This window comes from Aethalodelphis obliquidens, unplaced genomic scaffold, assembly GCF_003676395.1.
Source record: "Aethalodelphis obliquidens isolate GAN/ISIS:26980383/991018 unplaced genomic scaffold, ASM367639v1 scaffold135, whole genome shotgun sequence".
NCBI classification, from domain to species: Eukaryota; Metazoa; Chordata; class Mammalia; order Artiodactyla; family Delphinidae; genus Aethalodelphis; species Aethalodelphis obliquidens.
The window spans coordinates 321061-342304 of record NW_020838079.1 but is presented as its reverse complement, the minus strand read 5'-3'; the positions used below and the strand labels follow the sequence as shown (position 1 = coordinate 342304).

Sequence of the window (21244 nt, the reverse complement as noted above, 5' to 3'; positions counted from 1 at the left end):
TTTGTAGCACCCCAGTAGTCTCTCTCATAGCACTGAGTTTTAATCCTATTGCCACTTACACTGGATAAATCCCTCTGGTCAATGTGTACGTTCTTCACATTGTAAGGTCCTATCGGGGACCACAACTGTTTTTTTCTGTTACATTAATTTTAATATTGTGTCTAAATCAGCCTATGTTCCAAAGGACACAGACTGGGAGTAGATGTTGCATCTTATCTGGGTCTCTCCAGCTGCAAGATACTCTTGCTAATCAGTTTATGGACACCCTATTTTTAATTCTCACAAAATCATGCCATGTGGGGAAGTGGAATCCCCATTTTAAAGATGACTGACTGATCTGAAGCTCAGAGAGGTTGGGTAATCTGCATAATGTCACGCAGCTAGTTAGGTGTGGGATTCAAATTAGATTCTGACTCTGTCTGATTTCAAAGTCTCGGTTTTCTCATTCTGCCTGGTGCAGGCAATCTGACTGCTCAGGCATTATGGCTGGGCTGTTTCTCTGGGCTGTGTGGACCCAGCTTTGTGTACAAGGTGCTCATCAGTATACTTCAGAGACATGGGGTTGGGAATTGGGGATGAGGTGAGCTCTGAGTGCTGTGTATTGGGCTTACTTTGGTGAGGCAGGAGCGACCCAGGAGATATGTGGACAAGGTTATTGCAAGAGCAGAGTGAGTGAAGCCCAGAGTGGGAGACCCTGCAGATGCCTCTTTTGTCTTTGGGCACCGGGATTCCAAAGACTTGGGTGATGTTGCAAGAGAAGGCCTGAGGGTATGCGGGCCCATATTGCGGAGTCTCTCATCCAGCGCTCTTTGTAAATGACTTGACCCATGGCCCTGCCTCGGCCTCTGTCCCTTTTCCCCCAGAGACTACTGAACTGAAAAAAATGAGGGAGGGGGACCAGAGGGTGTAAACAGCCCATAGAATTAGGGCTTTTGGAGTCAGTAGTCTGGAAGGTGAAAGATGGAAAGTGTGTGTTTTGTTTCTCAATAGGTTTTCTACTATTCTCTCTCTTTATCTCGCGAGTCCCTGTCCTCTTTCTTCGTCGCCTCCCTCCAGACGCTATGCATCTGTCCCGTGGGCTCCGGCCGCAGCCCCCCTCCCTCTCAGTACCTTGCAACAGGCTCTGGAGATTGAGCTGCGCCTCGCGAAGCAGCTCCTCTACACTCGGGGGCCTGCCCGAGGAGAGGAACACGTTCACTGGCTGTCGCCATGACGACCTCGAGTGGGCAGTCGCTGTCGCATTTTCCCGACCCGAGTTAGCTGCAGCTAGGGAAGGAGAGAGGCAGTGAGAGGCGCCGCCGGCGAGGGGGGGGGGGGCCGGGGGCGGGGCGCGGCGGCCAGGGGGCCCCCGGGGTTCCCCAAGACCCGCCCCGGCCGGGGGGGGGGGGGGGGTGGCGCGGGCCACGCTTAAAAGGCGGGGACGCGCCAGCCGCAAGATTTTTCCTCGACAGATCGTGCTGCAGTCCGTTCTCTCCCTCGCCACCAGCCTCCGCCCGCCCGATCTTCGCCTCGCTGCCTCGCCGCCCGCCTCCTCCGCCCGGCGCCTCCTGGCTCCCGCCGCCGCCCGTCCTTTGCGCTCCCCGGGACGAGGTAACGCGCCCTGGGCCGAGCCGCCGGGCCCTTGCCCTGGTGGGTGTGGCTCGGCCTCCCGCGCGCCCCGCCGCGGCCCCCGGCTCCCCATCCCACCCCCGCCCGCAGCCCCAGGCCCCCAGGCTAGTCCTGATGTCCGAGGCGGCCGGGAATCTCAATAGCCTCCGCATGGCGAACGTGGCCCTGCGAGAAGAATTAAATGCCCTTCGCGGGGAGAATGCCAATCTGGGCCTTCAGCTCGGCAGGGCCCTGGCCGAGGTCAATTCCTTGCGGGGCAATGTCTCGAGCTACATGCGTTGGCCGGTGCCCGTGGTGCCCGTCCTTTCCGAGGAGAACTTTGAGTTCCCGCTCAGTGAGATTGACGCCGTTCCTGAGGGAGAACTGCCCTTCCTGTGCTGGCCTCCCCCGCGCGCCGAGCCCGAGTACGCCCCAGACGAACTGTTGATTAGCGTGATCCAGGATTGCGGCACCTCCGGCGGGCCCGCCGACCCACCCCCGCTGCCCAGCCCGCCCCCGCCGGCGCTGCCCCCACCCTCGGCCAAGGAGCTGCCCCCGCAGCCTCCTCTGCCGCCGCTGGAGCGGCCCGAGATAGAACCCTTCTCGGGCGACCCAGTCTACCTGGCTGAATTCCTGATGCAGCTAGAGACTTTCATAGCCGACCATGAGGATCATTTCCCCGGGGGCGCTGAGCGGGTGTCCTTTCTGATCTCCTTTTTCGCTGGTGAAGCCAAGGACTGGGCCGTCTCAGTCACCCAGGAAGGAAGCCCCCTGCATGCCAACTTCCCGCGCTTCCTGGATGAAATTCGTAAGGAATTCTGTGGCCCCATCCCCCCAAGTGTGGCAAAAAAAGCCATCCGCAAGCTCAAGCAGGGAGACTGTACCCTGGGCAGCTATGCAGATGCTTTTCAGTTCCTGGCTCAATTCTTGTCTTGGGATGACTGCCGCCTTCAAAACCAATTCCTCAAAGGCCTGTCAGAATTCTTCCGCAAGGAGCTCTTATGGTCAACTGAAATGGCCGACCTGGACGAGCTGATTCTCGAGTGCGTGGAGATAGAAAGAAAAGTGCGTGTCCCCAAGCCAACCCCACTCCCTGGGGTTCGCAATATTTTCTTCCCTTTTGCAGCAGACCGTAATCTTGAAGGTGAAGAGGGAGAAGAGTGCCACAGTGGGGATGAAGATGAAGAGGCATGCAGGCGCAAGCTCCAGGACAAGGACCAGGGGAGGCATGTGAGAGCTATTCAGCAAGAGACCAGGGGGGAGGAGAGGGGGAAGAGGGAGGAAGAGATGAGGAAGAAGGAGCTGAAACAAAAAGGGGAGGAGGACAAGGAGGAGGAAGAAGAAGAGGAGGAGGAAGAAGAGGAGGAGGAAGCAGAGGAGGAAGAGGAGGAGGGGATGAGGAAGAAGAGGAAGAAGGAGGAGGAAGATCAGAATAAGGATGAGAAAGACGATGAGCATGAGGGTGGCCGCCAGGAACCGGAGCAGGAGCTCGAGCAGGAGCCAGAACAGGAGCAAGAGACAGAGGATGAGACCCAAGATGATGACCTGGATGAGCTGATGGAGATAGAGCCCACCTATGCCAATGCTTCATCCCAGACTTCTGGCTACTATCATGAAAATTTCCTAGATGTGTCACCTCCCATCATACAGCCCAGCAGACGGAGGAACCAGAATCGAGTCCCACTTCTGGAGGGCCTTCCAGGTACCAATTCACCATTCTACAGTTCGCCGCCACTGATTCGCCGGGCAGGTCGCCTGGGGCAACGCCAAATACGACGCCGTCCCCCGGTGCTATTCCGCCTCACTCCGAGGCAGGGGGGCCACCGGGCTGCGCGGGGCCGCATTCGCGTGTGAGAGCCGGGGCGAGCTGCCCCCACCCCGGAACACACCCTTCCACTGCGTCCCCTGCCCCTGCTTTCGCTGCCACACCTGCCCCATTGACCGACCAGTACTTAAGGGAGTTCCAAACCTGCAGAACCCGAAGAAGACCTGGAGAACTCCAGACCTTCCTGCGACTGTGACCGGGGAGTGACACCAGGGAAAGGAGGGCTCAGCAGTAGCTGCCCTCTTGGTGTGCACTCTGCTCCGTCCTGCCGCGAGCTAGAGAGCAGGTGTCTGGGCCTGTTCCTGTAAATGAACTGGTCACCCTCTTGTATTTCCCCTCTAGTTGTTCCCAGCCCTCACCTCTCCTGCGTTTATTCACGCTGTGTTCTATGGTTTAATCCTCTGACTAGCTAACCAGGACTTCACCCAGTGCCTCACTGCTCTGCCCCAGTGAGTGAAAGGACAGGCTCCACTGAACTCTTAAAGCCACTGAGGCCACTTACTAGGTATAATCAGTGGAGAGCAAATGCTATCAAGAAACGGTCCTGGAAGCCTACACTTGCTTCAGGTCACCCCTCCAGCAGGAGGGCCCTGAAGAACCCCCTCCCTCTAGCCCAGTGAGAGTATGCAAAACCACGTGTCCAGTGGACCACCCAGCTGAGACCTGACCTTGACTGACTGAGCAAGCTGGTTCCACCTTCCCACAGACTACAGGCTCAGGGCCTCAGGGCTCTCCAGATCTGGGACCCTCTCCTCTTACTACATTACCCTCCTGGGCATCCCCAGTGGACAGAGCCCAATGTTCCATGCCCTACCCTTTTCCTTGATGTTGCCTAGAGGGTAGGCAGTTGGGTGGGGGAGCCGGAGGAGGAGAAAGCAGCAGCAACAACTCAGTTTGACCTTGTAAGGAGTGACTCTTTCCTTAGGGACGGTGGTCTCCTCCCCCGGCCAGGCCTTGGACTGCAGTCTCCAGCCAAAGGTCTTGGCAGAAGATTTGCCATCCTTGGGGTTCCAGAGGTGGCCTAATTGGCCTTCCCTTCCCAGACTGCCAGAGAGAGAGGCCCAAGGCCTGCTCTTCAACTCCAACTTAAAGGACTCCTTATTTCTGAGAGTAGAGAGGAAGGTCCTCTCTACAGAGACTTCACCCACTGCAGCCTTGCAGTCGGGATGACCTTGTGTCTCTCACATTCGGGGCAAGCCATGGCCTGGCGCTGGGCATCGAGTAGGCGGTGAGGCCTAAGCGGTTGACTGCCTCCTAGTAACTCCTGGGGCTTCTGGGTCCTAACTTAGGGGCCCTCATAGAGACCTGCTGCTTGCCTTGGGTCCAGAAAACACTGCTTCTGCAGTGAAAAATACACAGTATGTCACTCTGGCCACAGAATGCCAGTCAGATCCACTGCTGGCCTGAACTGCCCTCCACACTGGGCTTCCTGCACAGGGGCTGGCAGCTGGGCAAGTGCAGCCGAAGTGTCTGAGGCCAAAGGGAGGAAAACATAGTAAATTAAGCCTCTGTTCCTCACCGGAGTCTGATAGGTAACCTCAGCCCAGCCTTAGGATTTTGAGCCCAGAGGCAAGAGGAAGGAGCTGGAGGAAGAGGAGTCATGGAGAAGCCCAGTCCTCCGGCGGGTTTCTGGTGAGGTCTCTGTTCATCAGTGGGAGGTAAGAAGCCCTTTTGTTGCTCACACATTTCTCAGCCTGGGGATCGGTGGAGCCAAGTTCCTATAACCTGTTGCTACCTTTTAAAAAGGCTACTACCCCCCTCCTCCAAAGGGAAAAGTAATACATAATCATTATAGAAAAATTGGCAAATAGAGAAAACGATAAGAACCCCAAAGCCCCAAACATTCAGAATCCCACCACACAGACGCAAGCACTGTTAACACTTTCTTTCTAGCGTGTTCTCACTGCGTCTTTTTTTTTTTTTTTTTTTTTTTTTTTTAGCGGTATACGGGCCTCTCACTGTTGTGGCCCCTCCCGCTGCGGAGCACAGGCTCCGGACGCGCAGGCTCAGCGGCCATGGCTCACGGACCCAGCCGCTCCGCGGCACGTGGGATTCTCGAGGACCGGAACACGAACCCACGTCCCCCGCATCGGCAGGCGGACCCTCAACCACTGCGCCACCAGGGAAGCCCCCTCACTGCGTCTTTTCAAAGCCAAGATCATCCTGCGAGCTCTCGATCAGCAGGATTTAAAATGGCTGCCACCTATGCAGTCACACAGACTGAATCATTTATTTAAGCATTCTCCTAATGTGTTGCACATGTCAATTGCCTGGTTTCCCCCATCCCCACCAGTGCAGGAGTAAATAACCCTGTAAAGAAAAGTTTGTCTGTTTTTCAGCTATTTCCTCAGGAGAGAGTTCCAGAAGGGGAACCGCTGTTCTTCAAAGCCGTGGACCCTGTTTGCTGATGGTCGATACGCTGGCCCTGCTGCCCACGTGCCTGCCAGAGAAGTGCAAAGGACAGGTGCCTTGCACGCCCATCTCCAGGGACCCCTCAGCACAGGCCCTGCCTGTTCCCATGGTGCTTCTCATCCTGAGCCCGTGTAGCTTCAGCCGGGGAAAGAGCAGATGAGCAGTGAGCTGGTTTCTGGCCCTCTGGTGGCAAGGGGGCTTGGGCTCCCCTTGACCCTCTTCCCCCCTTTTCCCAGGTCTTCAATATTGTGATGTAACAGCCACAAGGGCTGTAAGAGGAACTATGGGCTTTGGGTGCTTTCTTGGGTTGAAAGAGGGGTGGGTGGGGATGGGGGGGATGCATGCAGGGGTATGAAGGCTGCCCACGGATTCCCAGAGACCCGGGAAGAAATCGTTTGAAACCAATGTGTTATTGTATATTGTTGCATTACTGTGTTGTGAAGATGAGAAATCGTTCTGTATGCTAAAGCTTTCTCCTCAATAAAAAAGATAGAGGGTGTGTAAAGACTGTGTCTCTCTGGGTTACTGAGCAAGCACAGAAGCCCACCTAGGAGGCATTAGGTACTTACCAGGCACTTCGCCTGGATCAACCCTAGCCTGAAGCCTTGACGTCCTTCGATGAGGAAACTAAGGGCCCTAGCCTACCGAGTTTGTGGATGGCAGAAGTTGTCAGGAGGGAAGTGGAGGGACTAGGTATCTTGAAAAACAGCATTAGTTCTCCACTAATATAAAGACATAAAGGTATGAGTGGTCTAGCCCTACCCTACCATCCTATAACAGTGCTGCCCCCCTGGCCCCCAAACACACACACCCCCGCACACACCCCCACACACAGGACTTTGGAGGGAGGGAGGGGGCCCACATCGGGGAAGGGGGAGGGCCCTTCCACTTCTTGGCACTAGATGGTGCTATGGGACACCAGTGAGAAAGCTGGTGAAGATTTTTAAATACATCCCTAGAGCAGTCCACGCAGACACCCTCCAGCAAGATTTCACTGCTCCTCACAGATTGTGGGGGCAGAAGAAACTGAATCCCATTCTGGGATTTGCTCAAGTTTCCCAGCCATGAGTTGAAATTTCTTCCCCTGGGACAGTGGGTGAGAACGTTTATGGACTTATACCCCCTACCAGGTATAAGTGCCGTTCCAGGCACTACACATCCGTTATCTCATTTCATCTCACCCCCATCTTACAGATGAGGAAACTGGCTTAGAGAGGAGAAGTCACTGGCCCAAAGTTTACAGCTGCTAAGTGGCTCTATCACAGCACCGCAGCTGCCCATTCATCAGCTCCAGGGATGCTTCGCCCCTCTCTGCCTCCCCTCCAGTGGCCCTCCTGTTTCCCGGGTCTGCTCTGTCCTGCCCACCTGTCCTCTTGCCCTGCCACTGTACAGGCGTGCGGTGAGAAACAAAGCCAGGCATCAGAGTTGCACTTGCTTTGCCTCTTTATGGGGAGGGAGGGAGGGAGGAAGCCAGCTTGTTTCTGACTGTGTGCCAGACACTTTCACCACATTTCATTCCCACACTCAGTGAGGCAGGTAATGGTGTTTTCTTTTAGAGCTGAGGGACCTGAATTTCAGAGATATTAGGTTCCATGGGGGACTTGGGTCTTTGTGACTCCCAGACCCATACTCTCTCAACTCTGATACTCCATGCCCTTTCCCAGGAAAGCCCCCTGACGAGCTCAAGCCTCAACCTGACTGGATTCTGGGTCTTTGCCAAAGCAATCAGGTATGCATCAGGTGCCCTCTCTCTGGAGGCTCCAGAACCAGTCAGTTCTGCCCTGCAGGGAAGGGCCTGCAGAGCAAGCCAGGCCAGTGGTAGGGCTGAGTTTACTGCGATGAGTATGCATGAGTGTGTGGCTGACTGCCCCTTCTGGGGAGGGACAGGGCTGTGGGGCTGTGAGCAGCATCAGTGAGCACTAGGGTTCCCCTTTCTGCTTCAGGGGGTCAGATAAAGTCTCCAGCACCCCCTGGAGTTTCTCACGCCATTGCAGGTAGGGAATAGGTGATCCCAGATTGAGTGTGCGATGGCCCATCAGAGCAGGCGGGGGAAAGTAAGAGCAAGGTCAGCCTTGCCCACCCCTGCAGTGGGGAGCCCTATGAGTACAGGGGAAAAAACCCTGGATTCTAGTCCGGCCCCACCACTGACTGGATTTGGGACCCTATGTGAGTCCCATTCCTGCTCAGAACACAGGTTCCTCATCTGCCTAGTCCCTGGGGCCCAGCACAAGGCTGGATACACAGTAGGATCACAACCCCAGTTTGGTACATAAACTAAGAAGTGAGTGAATAAATGGGCCGCTGGATGGAGACCTAGAGGTAGCTTGCCGAGGGCATCTGCAGATGGCATGAAGCTTGGAGGACCAGAGGATCCCCTCCAAAATGGAATCAGGAGCACCCCCGCAATCTCTCTAACTTGGAAGCATGTACTGAAATGACCTTTACTAGGTGCACTTGTGAGATCTTGCAGTTAAGTTCCGAAAACCATCTGCAGAAGCCCGAGTGGGGAAGATGTGGATGAGAAGAAACTTGTGAAAAAAAATCTGAAAACCTGAGTTGATGGGGGCTCAGGATGAATCAGCAGACTGCCATGGCTGCCAGAAATGCTAATACCTTCTGGGGCTGCTGCAACAGAGTGAGTGCGAGACCCAGGAGATGGACAGGGCCCACCTGGGATCCTGGCTGCCCAATGGAAGGTGACCAGGTTGCATCTCACAGAAGCCCTTTTGCATGCCCAAAATAGGAAAATAGAGCAAAAGCCAGGAAGAAGGAAGGAAGGAAAGAGTGGGGGCAGTAGAAGGGTGACAAGGATGGCAAGAGTCATAAAAACTCTGTTCCCAAGGTATGGAGGAAGGCAGAGAAAAGCTTGCTGCCTGTGAAGCAGGCTTCACTGTTCCTCTCATTCATTTGTGAGGAAACGGGCAGCTCAAGGTCACTTGCTCCATTTGCAGAGTTTGACTGTGAACTCCAGCGGTTAGACCTCCATAACTCTTAACCTCCACCCTACACTCACAACCCACGCTGGTAGAATCAGAATGTCCAGGAATTTCTATTTCTGAAAAGCTCCCTAGGCAATTCTAATGACCAGCTCAGCCCAGCGCAGAAAAGAGCATTGGGGACCAACTAGCCCGCATGATATTTAGCAGCCAGTTTGGTCCTGAGACTTCCCATAGAGTTCCCTGGAGCAGGAACCAGCCTGGAGATCCTGAACTAGCACACAGTAAGTAATCAAGAAATATTTGTGCAATGATCCCCCAGCATGTACCATGATCTGGTGTGAGCTCGCCCCTCCGGGACACCTGCTTAGATCGCACCTCCTGAGAGAGGTGTGCCATAGGATCAGTGCAGAAATCTGACTTTGAGAAACCAGGTCCTAAGCCTTAACCCTTGACCGCCAGAACTGACTCCCCTGAGGCCTTGGCCCCTCCCAGGGGATGACGACAGGCATTAACAAGGCAAGAGATTACCCCCAAATGGGGATGGGGGCTCTACCTCCGGCTAGCACTTCCTGCATCCTGCCCAGACAAGGGAAAGCTCGGCAGACCACTTCTCCCCAGGGACTCCACAGACACAGAAACACAAAGCCCAGGGTTCTCGGTTGCCCTGGTAACAGCGGGACCTACTTGGAAGAAAATAGTCTCTGAAAGGCTTAGGAGGGTGGATATTTCCTTTGACAGAGGGCAGGCTCTGACCTGTTCTTCACGGCCCCTGTGCCCTTCCTGCCTGCCACACAGAGGGGTACAGCTGGGGCCCCTCACCTCGGCTACTCTCCCAGGAGGGCAGGGCCAGAAAATAAGGCCCTGGCTTTTCATTCTGCTCTTGCTGTGTGCTGTTAATACGAGAAAGAGGCTAAAGTGGAAGGTGTTAGTCTGTGAATTCATGGCGACTGTCCTCTGGCCCAAGGAAGCTTTTCCATCCACAACCAAACTTGAGGAGGGCAAGTGCCCCGAGGAATTGCCGGTTTGGTCCTACCTCCTCCTCACCACTTAGTGCAGACACGTGAGCCAGAAGGAGCGTCACAAGTTCCAGACTCCTCCCCACCCAGTTTAGCACCCCCCCATCTCTCCCCTGGACTGCTGAAGTAGCCTCCCTGCTGGTCTAACCAGCCTCCAGTCTCAACTCCTAATCAATCCACCTTCTACACGCCTGCTTGTAGTGTGGGTGGGCATGGTCCTTTGAACGCACAAATCTGCTCCTGTTGCTCCTATACAAAAACCCTTCAATGGCTTTCCTTCCTCTATTGGAAGACTTGTGGACTCGGTTCTGGCCTTCCTCACTAGCTGGTTATAAATAAACTACCTATGCCGTCTCATCTGCCCATGCCAACCTTCTTCCCTCTTCCATTCAGTCCAAACCCCAGACATCCTGAATTACTTTCTTCTTTCCTTACATCCCGGGCCCTTTTATGCCTCTGGCCCTTTGCGCACTCTATTCCCTCTGCTTTAAAAATTCATAAGCATTCCTGGCCCCACTCCAATTGGCGATCTCCTCCACTCCAAGACCACTTCCTCCACGATGCTGCCTTCACTCCCCAGACAAGCTCCTGCTTTTCTGAGTCCCCAGTCACTCCCCTGCCCCTGACCCCAATGCTCCATAAGGCTTGAGCAGAGGCTGGTTCATGACCCCAAATGAGCTTGGTGCTCATTTGTCCCCTTTGCACATGGGGGCTGCACTGGCAGTAGCCTTTGGGAGGAGGACTGGCTTCCTGAGATCTGGCTGAGGGCTGACGGTATGCAAGTGGAACTGGGAGCACCACCCCTCCCCACCCCTCCCCGCCATCAAGTTGGAGGTGTGGACAGTAGGAATAAGTTGGGAAGGAAAAGCAGGAGGGTGCAGAGCTTGTTGTCCATTCCCGACTAAGCCCCCTGTTGATGGTCCCTGTCTCCTCTTTGGGGGACCATCACTCCCAATCTGTGATGTGGTGGAGAGAGACATCTGCTGGGCTTGTGAATCCCACAGACCTGGCTTTGAACTCTGGCTCTGCCATTTCCTTGTGTGTACCCTTGGGTCAGTCATTTCACCTCTCTAAGCCCCAGTTTCCTTTTTCTAAAAATGGAGATAATAATAGTAGATATTAGTGAGATAATTGATATGAAATGACAACAACAATAAAAATAGCTAATACTTACTAGCACTTACTATTGGTTGGGCACTAAGCGCTTTACACTGATTAACTCATTGAATCATCACTACAACCCTATAAAAGTGTAGGTAGTGTTATTATTCCCCATTCTGAAGGTTAAGAAACAGCAGGGAAATTTTAACTTGCCCAATGTCACAGCACTAGCATGCTAATGCTTTCGAGCCCTCCAGTAAGCCAGGGAAAGTTCTGTGGAGCAGAAATGAGGCCAGTGGAGCAGGAGAGTGCCAAGATCCAGGGCTGGGGTCTCAATCCCTTTTAGATCATGGGTCCCTCTAGCAGTTTGGTGAAACCTCTGGACTCCTTCTCAGAATAATGTTTTCAGATGCATAAAATATAGTGCATAGAATTAAAAAGGAAATGAATCATATTGAAATAGTTACAAAATACTTTTAAGAAATTATGATCTAGTTATGTTACTACTTTAATAATGCATTAAGTTACAAGACTGAGTGGCAAGTCTACAGATTAGAAGTTTTGAAGTGATGATGAGCATAAGTAACTTTCTTGAGATACAATAACTGTAATCTGATATGAAAATATTTGTGATTTCTATTGGGGATAAAGTCACAGATACTATTAATACTATTACGCTGGCTGCCTACATTCCTAGTTTGAGGAAATGCTAAATTTCTGTTAGAGGTTAGTGGAAAATGATCAAAAAATTTTCCCATCCAAGTTCACAGACCCCCTAAATTCTTTCCACCCCTTGGAGGTCCATAGAGCTGAAGATGAGAAGCCCTGCCCTCGGGTGTCAGAGAAAAGACAATAGCTGAACTGTAAGCTCCCAGGAGAAGCTGGGGGCTGGCAGAAAGACAAGTGTGTGGTTTCTCTTTCAAGAACTGTTTACAGAAATCATGAAGTCTGGCAGCTCCCTCTTCCTCTTGGTCCTGAGTCAGCAGCCCAGGGTGGGGCTGAGGCTGTCACACTTGGTTTGAGTTTCAAGCTCACCACACACTCCTCCCTAAGAGTTGATTTGTTGCCACTTCCTTACCAGTGAAAGCTTGGTGGGTTTTGCTCCATTTTAAAATTTGGACTTGCTTGCACACACAGATTTCCCATTAGTCTGGAAATAATCTTTAAGCGAACATTTTATTGGCTCGAAGACATTTTCTGAGCTAATGGATGCTTCTGCCCTAGCACCCCAGCCAGGCTTAAGTTTTGCAGAGAGAAGGGGAAAGATCACCAACTGTGCCACGCACCCCAGAACACCAGTCAAAATCGGCAATTTCCCAAAATCCCAAATGCTTTTTCCTGACTTCCTGACTTTGCCACCTGTCAGCTGAATCCCTGCCAAGCAGGGCAGCACAGTCTGGGTGCCATGGCCAAGGAGACAAATGGTCAGAACAGCAGTAGGCCTCTGCTCTTCTAAATTGCCTCTGCTCCCATTCAAGACTCAAAGAGCACTGTTCATCAAGACCAGGCCCCAGGCCTACTCACAATGCCTTGCTTGGGGGTCCCAGCTGGCCAGGGTCCGCTGCCTTCTGCTCTTCTCCAGGCCCCCATATTTACTCAGAAATGAGCAATACTTGGCTGATGGCTAATGTGCTAAAAGGGCTGCACGCTTAATTTTCAAAGTGAGAGGATGAGATTGTGATAGCTTTATGAGCTATAGCCAGGGGCTAATAAAGAGTCTGGTTCGCAATGAGTCTGCCTCAGTTAGTCGAGGGAACAGAATAGTATGCTTTGGGGGTTCAGATTGAGAGCTCCACATGCTGGAGTGTGAATAAGACCTATTTTCTTGACTATAAAAGAAATATATGTATGTTCTTAGGTTGGCCAATGCTCCCAAACATAGGCAGAAGGAGACTGAGGACCAAATGAGAATTCCAAAGAACTTTGATTAGCTAGATTGATCAAGAATAAAAGAGAGAAGACCCCAATTACTTAAATCAGAAATTTAAAAAGGGGACATTACAATTAATCTTACAGAAATAAAAAAGATTATAAAGGAATACTATGAACAATTGTATGACAGTAAGGTATACAACTTAGATAGAATGCATAAAGTCTTAGAAAGACACAAACTATTGAAAAGACACAAAGAAGGAACAAAAACTCCAAATAAATCTAAGTAAAGAGATTGAATTAGTAATCAAAACTACTCATAAAGAGAAGCCCAGGGCTTCCCTGGTGGCGCAGTGGTTAAGAATCTGCCTGCCAATGCAGGGGACACGGGTTTGATCCCTGGTCGGGGAATATCCCACATGCCGCAGAGCAACTAAGCCGATGAGCCACAGCTACTGAGCCTGCGCTCTAGAGCCCACGAGCCACAACTACTGAAGCCCGTGTGCCTAGAGCCCGTGCTCTGCAAACAACAGAAGCCACCTCAATGAGAAGCCCATGCACAGCAATGAAGAGTAGCCCTCCTTGCTCGCTGCAGCTAGAGAAATCCCGCGTGCAGCAACGAAGACCTAATGCGGCCAAAAATAAATAAATTAATTTAAAAAAAGATTGACTTAAAAAAAAAAGAAAAGCCCAGACACAGATGGCTTCTTTGATGAATTCTATCAAATAATTAAAGAAGAATTAATGTCAGTTCTTCACAAACTCTTTCAAAATATAGACGAAGGGGTAACACTTTTCAACTCATTCTATGAGGCCCGTATTACCCTGATACCAAAACTAGACAAAAAGCATCACAAGAAAAGAAAACTACAGACCAATATCTCTTATGATTATGGACACAAAAATCCTCAACAATATACGAGCAAACCAAATCCAGCAACATATAGAAAGGATCATATACCATGGCCAAGTAGGATTTATCCAAGGAATGCACAGTTGTTTTAACATCTGAAAATCAATTTATGAAATAGAGTATATCAATAGAATGAAAAACAAAAACATAATTATCGCAATAGACACAGTAAAAGGATTTAACAAAATACAACACCCTTTCATGATTAAAAAAGAAAAAACCTCTCAACAAACTAGAAATAGAAAGGAACTTCATCAACCTAACAAAGGGCATCTGTGAAAAACCCACAAGAACATGACAATAGCAAAACGCTAGAAGCTTTCCCTCTAAGATCAGGAATGGACAAGGGTGTCCCCTCCCGCCACTTCTATTCAACATTGTACTGGAGGTTCTAGCCATTGGTAAGAAAAAGAAATAAAAGGCACTGGAAAGATTGGAAAGGAAGAAGTAAACTATATTTACAGATGACATGATCTTGTATTATATATAGAAATCCTAAGGAATCTGCTAAAAAAAAACTATTTAAATTAATAGATGATTTCAACAAAGTTGTAGGATATGAAATCAGTATAGAAATTGTATTGTAATACACTTGTAATGAACAATCTGAAATAAAACTAAGAAAATAACTCCATTTACAATATCATCAAAAGAATAAAACACTTAGAATAAATTAAACAAAAGTGGTGCCAGACTTGTACATTGAAAACTTACAAGACATGTTCAAAGAAAGTAAAGAAGATTGAAGCAAATGGAAAGACATCCTATGTTCATGGATCAAAATACTTAATATTGTTAAGATGGCAGTACTCTCCAAAATGATCTATAGATTCCAAGCAATCCCGATAAGAAGCCCTGCTGGATTCTTTGTATTAATAGACATTGACAAGCTGATCCTAAAATTCATATGGAAATTCCAGGGACCCAGAATGGCCAAAGCAAACTTAAAAAAGAACGAAGTTGGAGAACTCACACTTCCCACCAATTTCAAAACTTTATACAAAGCTACAGTAATTAAAATAATGTTCTGGGACTTCCCTGGTGGCGCAGTGGTTAAGAATCCGCCTGCCAATGCAGGGGACATGGGTTCAAGCCCTGGTCCAGGAAGATCCCACATGCCGCAGAGCAACTAAGCCCATGCACCACGACTACTGAAGCCCGCATGCCTAGAGCCTGTGCTCTGCAACAAAAGAAGTCACTGCAATGAGAAGCCTGCACACTGCAACGAAGAGTAGCCCCCGCTCGCTGCAACTAGAGAAAGCCCACGCACAGCAACCAAGACCCAAGACAGCCAATAAATTAAAAAAAAATAAATTTATATAAAAAAATAATGTGCTGGGCTTCCCTGGTGGCACAGTGGTTGAGAGTCTGCCTGCCGTTGCAGGGGACACGGGTTCGTGTCCCGGTCCGGGAGGATCCCACGTGCTGCTGAGTAGCTGGGCCCGTGAGCCGTGGCCGCTGGGCCTGCACGTCCGGAGCCTGTGCTCTGCAACAGGAGAGGCCGCAACAGTGAGAGGCCTGCGTACCGCAAAAAAAAAAAAAAAAAAAAAAAAAAAAAAAAAAAAAAAAAAAATGTGCTGATAGCATAAAGATAGGCATATAGATCAATGGAACAGAACTGAGAATCCAGAAATAAACTCATACTCAAGGCCAGTTGATTTTTGACAAGAGTGCCAAATTCATTCACTGTGGAAAGAACAGTCTTTTCAACAAGTGGTTCTAGGACAACTGGATTTCCATATGTAGAAGAACGAAATTGGAATTCATTCTCACACTCATACAGAATTAAATTCAAATTGGATCAAAGACTTACACATAACAGCTAAAATTATAACACTGAGAAGGAAACATAGGTGTAAATCTTTGAGACCTTGGATTATGCAATAGTTGCTTAGATGTGACACAAATTGCACAAACAACAAAAGAAAAAATAGATAAACTGGAATTCATCAAAATTAAAAAAATTTGTGTTACAAATAACACCATCAAGAAAGTAAAAAGCCTACAGAATGCCAGAAAATATTTGCAAATCATATGTCTAATAAGAGACTTGTATCCAGAATATATAAACGTCTCTTACAAATCAATAATAAAAGACAAATAAACCAATTCAAAAATGGGCAAAAGGTCTGAATAGACATTTCTCCAAGGAAGATATACAAATGGCCAATGAACACATAAAAAGATGCTCAACATCATTATTCATTAGGGGAATGAAGATAAAAAACACAATGAGATCCCACTCCACACCCACTAGGGTGGCTAGACTCAAAAAGTCAGACAAATGTTGATGAGGATGTAGAGAAACTGGTACTCTCACACATTGCTGGTGGGAACGTAACATGGTGCAGCTGCTTTGGAAAATGGTAAGTTCCTCAAAATGTTAAATATGGAGTTGTCATACAACCCAGTCCTTCCACTACTAGGCATACACCCAAGAGAAATGAAAACACGCGTCCACACAAAAACTTGTACATGAATATTCATAGCCACATTATTTACAATAGCCAAAAGTGGAAACAACCCATGTGCATCAACTGGTGAATGGATAAATAAATAAACAAAATGTGGTATAGCCATGCAATGGAATGTTATTCAGCCACAAAAAGGAATGAAGTAATGAGACATACTACAACATCAATGAACATTGAAAGCATTATGCCACGTGAAAGAAGCCAGACACAATAGGCCACGTAGTGAATGATTCCATTTATATGACATGTCCAGAATAGGCAAATCCATGGAGACAGAAAGGAGATTAGTGTTTGCCTAGGGCTGGGGAGGGGGTTCAGGGTTTCTTTCAGGGGTGTTGAAAATGTTCTAAGATTGTGGTCATGGCTGCACAACTCTTTAAATATATTAAAACCCATGGAATTGTACATTTTAAAATGGGTGAACTATATGGTATATACATGCATTACGTCTCAATAAAGCTGTTGTATACATGAAAAATAACCTTGGTAAGTCAGAAATGTACCACAATATCATACTCAAGTATTAAAACAAAGGCCACAAGATGAGATCAGGGTAGTTTATGTGATAAACTGCAGAAATTCTAGTACGTCTTATTAGATTCCATTGTCACCATGTATCAACAGATATGCTACCATTTAAAAGTAAACAGGTTACCGAGGTACAAAGAAATACTCTGTAGAAACAAGCACTATACTCAGATCTTAGTAAACTCTAACTGGAGTGTCCTTGTTCTAGGTTTTAAACCAAAGTTTAAAAGTGGAAAGTGGAGCTGAGAGTAGCATACATGTTTGAAGTTTCAAGCTTACTACACACCTACCCCAATAATTTGACCTAGATCTTAATCTTGAAGTCAGCTATCCTGGCCCTATGCCAGGATTTTACAGCCCAATCAGGAGTTCCCTGATACCTAGATATATGTAGGTGACAAGATGGAGATATAGACCCGCCGGCTAGCTGGAATTATTCCTTTAGAGATGGAGATTTAATTGAAGCTCTCACCAAACATTCAGACTTTTACACAGCAATCATCAAGATCTTAGAGCTCCCAAGGCCATGCTGACTCTCAGCTGGAATCTTTCTCCCTTCCTGAGGATGAATTCATTGCCCAGCCCTCATGCCCACCTCCCAGCCATCCTTCATGCTATTATTGAGGTTCCTTAGTTGGACCAGACTCTGGCTCACATCTCTTCCCTTTTAACCTTGAGGGACCTCGTGTTTTGCTCTGATGTGACCTGATGAGCCCAGAACTGCTGTCCTGTCCCTGAGTGGAGACAGGGACCCACATGTGGCAGCCCTATATCTTGAGTGTTCTGGAGCAGTCTTCAACTCTGCCCATTGGTTATCTATGATCCAATACATTTTTATCATCTAGTCGAATGTAGTTAATATTTTGATTCCAAAGGTATATTACATTTAACCACATGCAAACATTTGTGATTAGAGAAAGAAATCACCCATAATTTTACCTTGTTCATGTGCATACCCATTTTTACATAAGTACAATCACAGTAAAGAGAAAATTTTGTACCATATGGTTTTACTTATCAAATCATAGGAATTTTACGATCCTGTTTTTTACTTAGAGTCACTGTCATGCTGAAGGAGCAGACAGAAGCCCTAGGCTCCATTATTTCCAACAATAACAGCAGTTGTTAACATTTATAAATACAGCCCCTTACCATGTCCCAGACATTGCTCTAGGCACTTTGCAAACTTAATCTTCACAATAACTCTATAAGGCAGGTACTATTATAGCCCCATTTTACAGATGAAGAAACTGAGACACTGAGAGGTTAGATGCTTTGTCCAAAGTCATATACTAGTAACCCAGGCTGCCTGGTGCCAGAGTTTGTGCTCATAACTCATCCACTGAGTCTCGAACTTTAGTGAGAATCAGAATGCCATGGAGGGCCTGTTAACACACAGACTGCTGGGCCCCGCTCCCAGCCTTTCTAATCGAGTAGGTCTGGGGTAGAGTCCAAGATTCTGCATTTCTCGCAAGTTCCCAAGGGATGCTGATCCTGCTGCTGCGAGGATCACATTTGAGAACCACTGCCTCCCAACAGCAGCACGCAGCTTAGAGATACCCGAATCCCCAAACCAGTTATTACAGTGGTCAGGGAGGGGGCATCACTTGTCATCTGCCTTCTCTTCTCCTTCCCTCATCCTTCCCTCTGCAGGACACCCACCGAGGAGCACCACGTCACAAGGGGGTTGCCTGAAGAGAGGGCTTATTATGCCAGTCTCAGACTCAATTAGCTAAATGCAATCCCATCCATTAAAAAGACTGATAAATCAGCCCCTGGCTGTCAGGCTGCCCTGGCCACTGCTGAATTAATGCCTGTGCTGTCACTTGTCTGGTGCCTGCAGCCAATAGTTCTCACAGGTTAATAAGATTAACTGAAGATTAACTCAGCCAGACTGCCTGAAGCCTCTCATGTCCCCCCCAAACTGGGGAGGCTCAGGCTTGTCCTTGGTGCAAAAAAGCTCTGATCCCCTCCAAAGAGAGCAGCTTTCCAGAAGAGGAAGGGCCATTTTGTGTTGCAACCACTAAGTCAAATTTCACTTTGTGATTTGCAGGATTGAGATGGGCTCATCCGGAAATTGATTGGTAGGTGTGGGGAACAAACTGGTTTAGCATTAATGAGGAGGAAGAGATTTGTCCATTTGATCCCAAAACAAATCACTTGAAATTTTGGGCAGCTGTGTCACCAGGGAAAGAGGGTGGGACCTGGGGCTGGACAGAGCTGGCTCTGAGCCTACCTCATCACCACCTAGCTGTGTCTCCTCTCTGAACCCAGGATTCCTCACTAATAAAATGCACCCATAATATTTCCACCCTGTCTGTATTCCAAAGCCATGAAAGGATCCTAGGAGACAAAGTCTGGACCAATGTTTTGGATCCTGGGAAGTACCTAAACTAAAGGCTGGCCCATCGGTGGCCCTCAAGGGTCACTGCCTGAGGAGACAAATCAGGAATAGAGATCAGAGCTCAGAATGATAGAGCAGCCAGGCATCTGAGTTCAAAAATGAGGTTTTCCTCTTTGAAACTGCCCCCTAATATCTGCCTAGGGCCTTGCCCTTCATGAAGGTCACCTGCAAGGCAGTCCTCTTATAGCGGACACTGTGATGTGCTGCCCAGATCTCACCTCAGGGACAAACAACTTAGTCTCCTAAGTGTCAGCAGAGCTGCCATAGGTAGCATTGCACTGCCAGCCCTCTTTGGGGATCGCTTGTCAAATGTCGCACCTCCTTCCTGGGGTGGCTCCTTCATCCCAAGTCAGGCCACCTCTGAGGGGCCGGCTCAGAGACAGAGCCTCCCGCTTAGATTGACCGAGTGAGGCTGTTGTCAGGACTGCGGTACAGTTTACTTTATCCCCTCTGCACGATCCTGCTTCCTTACCCACTTTCCACAGCTGTCGATCACAAGATCCTCCCTACTAAACTTCCCGCACGCTCATCTCCCTCTCAGAGTCCACTTTCTGGGACACCCAACCTCGCTTGGCAGAAAGAGCAACTTGCATTTTGAAAGGTGCGTAGAGGCGTGCTCCTACCGGCCCTGTTGGAGACTAGCTTTCCCTCTCCCTTTTCCTGTTAATGACCTCTAGGCAATCTCTCTCTTCAAAAAAAATTGTCAAATTTAGTTTCTTTCTCTTATGCCTTTCTTTTTTCCCCCTTTTACAAAAGCAAAATGTGTTTGTCACAGTGAAAAATCAGAACATACAAACAAACTGAAAGAGGAAAAGAATACACATCATCCTACACACTGCTGATACCTTGGGTGTATCTTTCCTGAAATTTTCCTATGCCAAACAAATTAAGGGATCATACTGTAAATATTGCTTTGTGGTTTGTTTGCTTAAACTCTCTCTCACACTCCCACAATAAATCTTTTCTGCCAGCCTTATTCAGCTACCCTGTGAGACTGGGGAGCTAAAGACCCAGAAGCCTGTGGGCAGCCAGAGACCCAAGTCCAGCCCCTCACATAATAGAGATGTGGAAACTGGGGCCAAGAAAGAGGAAAGGTGTCTTCTCAGGTCTCACATTGCGTTAGTGTGACAGGGGCTCCTCCCCACCACCCAAGGCCATCCATATCACTTCCTGAGCTTGTTTTCCAGATGTCTGAGTTGCCCAACCAGGTTCAAACCAGGAGAGGAGCAGGAAACAGGACTTGCATAAAAGAAAGGCAAGAAAACATGGACAGCATATCAGTGTTTGTGCCTGGGTCTGGGCCACTTTGCAGGCTTCAGAGCCCAGCCCTCAATCAGGAGGCCAAGGTTCCGCTCAGTACTCTAAGCAGAGTACTCAAAGCACCCCTCACGGCCACTGTCGTCCTGCTTCTGCTCAGTACTCTGCAGCCCTGCCTCCCATCTGTTCCCAGCATGATGGCCAGAAGAGTCATTCTCAAAGTCAAGGGATAAGGAGATGGATTCTTAGCTATGACACCAAAAGCACAAGCAACAGAAGAAAAAAATAAGATAAATTGGGCTTCATTAAAATTAAACATTTTTGTGCTTCAAAGGACACCATCAAGAAAGTGAAAAGACAACTCACAAAACTTGAGAAAATACTTGCCAATCATCTACCTAAGGAACTTGTATCTAGAATATATAAAGAACTCTTACAACTCAATAATAAAATGATAAATAGTAATGTAATGCAAAAATGGGTAGACATTTCTCCAAAGAACATATACAAATGGCCAGTAAGTACATGAAAAGATGCTTGACATCTTTAGTCATCAGAGAAATGCAAACCGAAACCACAATGATATCCCACTTCACACTCACTAAGATGGCTAGAATCAGATAATCACAAGTGTTGGCAAGGATGTGGAGGAGTTGGCCCCAAATACACTGCTGGTGGGAATGTTAAATTGTGTAGCCACTATGGAAAACAGGCTGCAGTTTCTCAAATGATTAAACAGAGTTACTACATGACCCAGCCATTCCATTTGTAGTTATCACCCAAGAAAATTGAAAACATATGTCCACACAAAATCTTGTACACGAATGCTTGTAGCAATACTATGCATAATAGCCAAAAGGTGGAAACAAGCCAAATGTCCATTAACGGATGAATGGATAAACGAAATGTGCTATAT

At 48.6% G+C, this 21244-nt stretch overlaps 2 protein-coding genes across 4 annotated transcripts in view; one reads left to right on the top strand and one right to left on the bottom strand.

Annotated features, from left to right (window-relative positions):
* NHSL2 (NHS like 2) overlaps window positions 1-21244 on the bottom strand; it is an 88717-nt gene that overhangs the window by 16470 nt on the left and 51003 nt on the right. The window contains exons 1-2 of one of the 2 annotated variants that reach the window (XM_027099634.1): window positions 2209-2313; window positions 1111-1266 (exon numbers count right to left, since the gene is read on the bottom strand). Coding sequence is in view for 1 of the 2 variants with exons in the window: in XM_027099635.1 (XP_026955436.1) it covers window positions 1111-1266 (156 nt within the window). In the remaining variant the exon portion in view is untranslated. Of the gene's footprint in view, window positions 1-1110; window positions 1267-2208; window positions 2314-21244 lie in introns of those variants that run through there. The other variant, XM_027099635.1, reaches the window with a different exon arrangement.
* RTL5 (retrotransposon Gag like 5) lies at window positions 1714-6323 on the top strand. 2 transcript variants are annotated; one of them, XM_027099639.1, is made up of 2 exons: window positions 1714-5070; window positions 5752-6323. In XM_027099639.1, the coding sequence occupies exon 1, from the start codon at window positions 1723-1725 to the stop codon at window positions 3439-3441; it is 1719 nt and encodes a 572-aa protein (XP_026955440.1). In that variant the 5' UTR covers window positions 1714-1722; the 3' UTR covers window positions 3442-5070; window positions 5752-6323. The 2 variants fall into 2 exon arrangements, with proteins under 2 accessions (XP_026955440.1, XP_026955439.1); XM_027099638.1 differs by lacking the exon at window positions 5752-6323 and adding an exon at window positions 5353-5398.

Bases quoted from the DNA above. Each gene is read 5' to 3' on its own strand.
- RTL5 (XM_027099639.1), top strand. From the start codon at position 1,723: ATGTCCGAGGCGGCCGGGAATCTCAATAGCCTCCGCATGGCGAACGTG.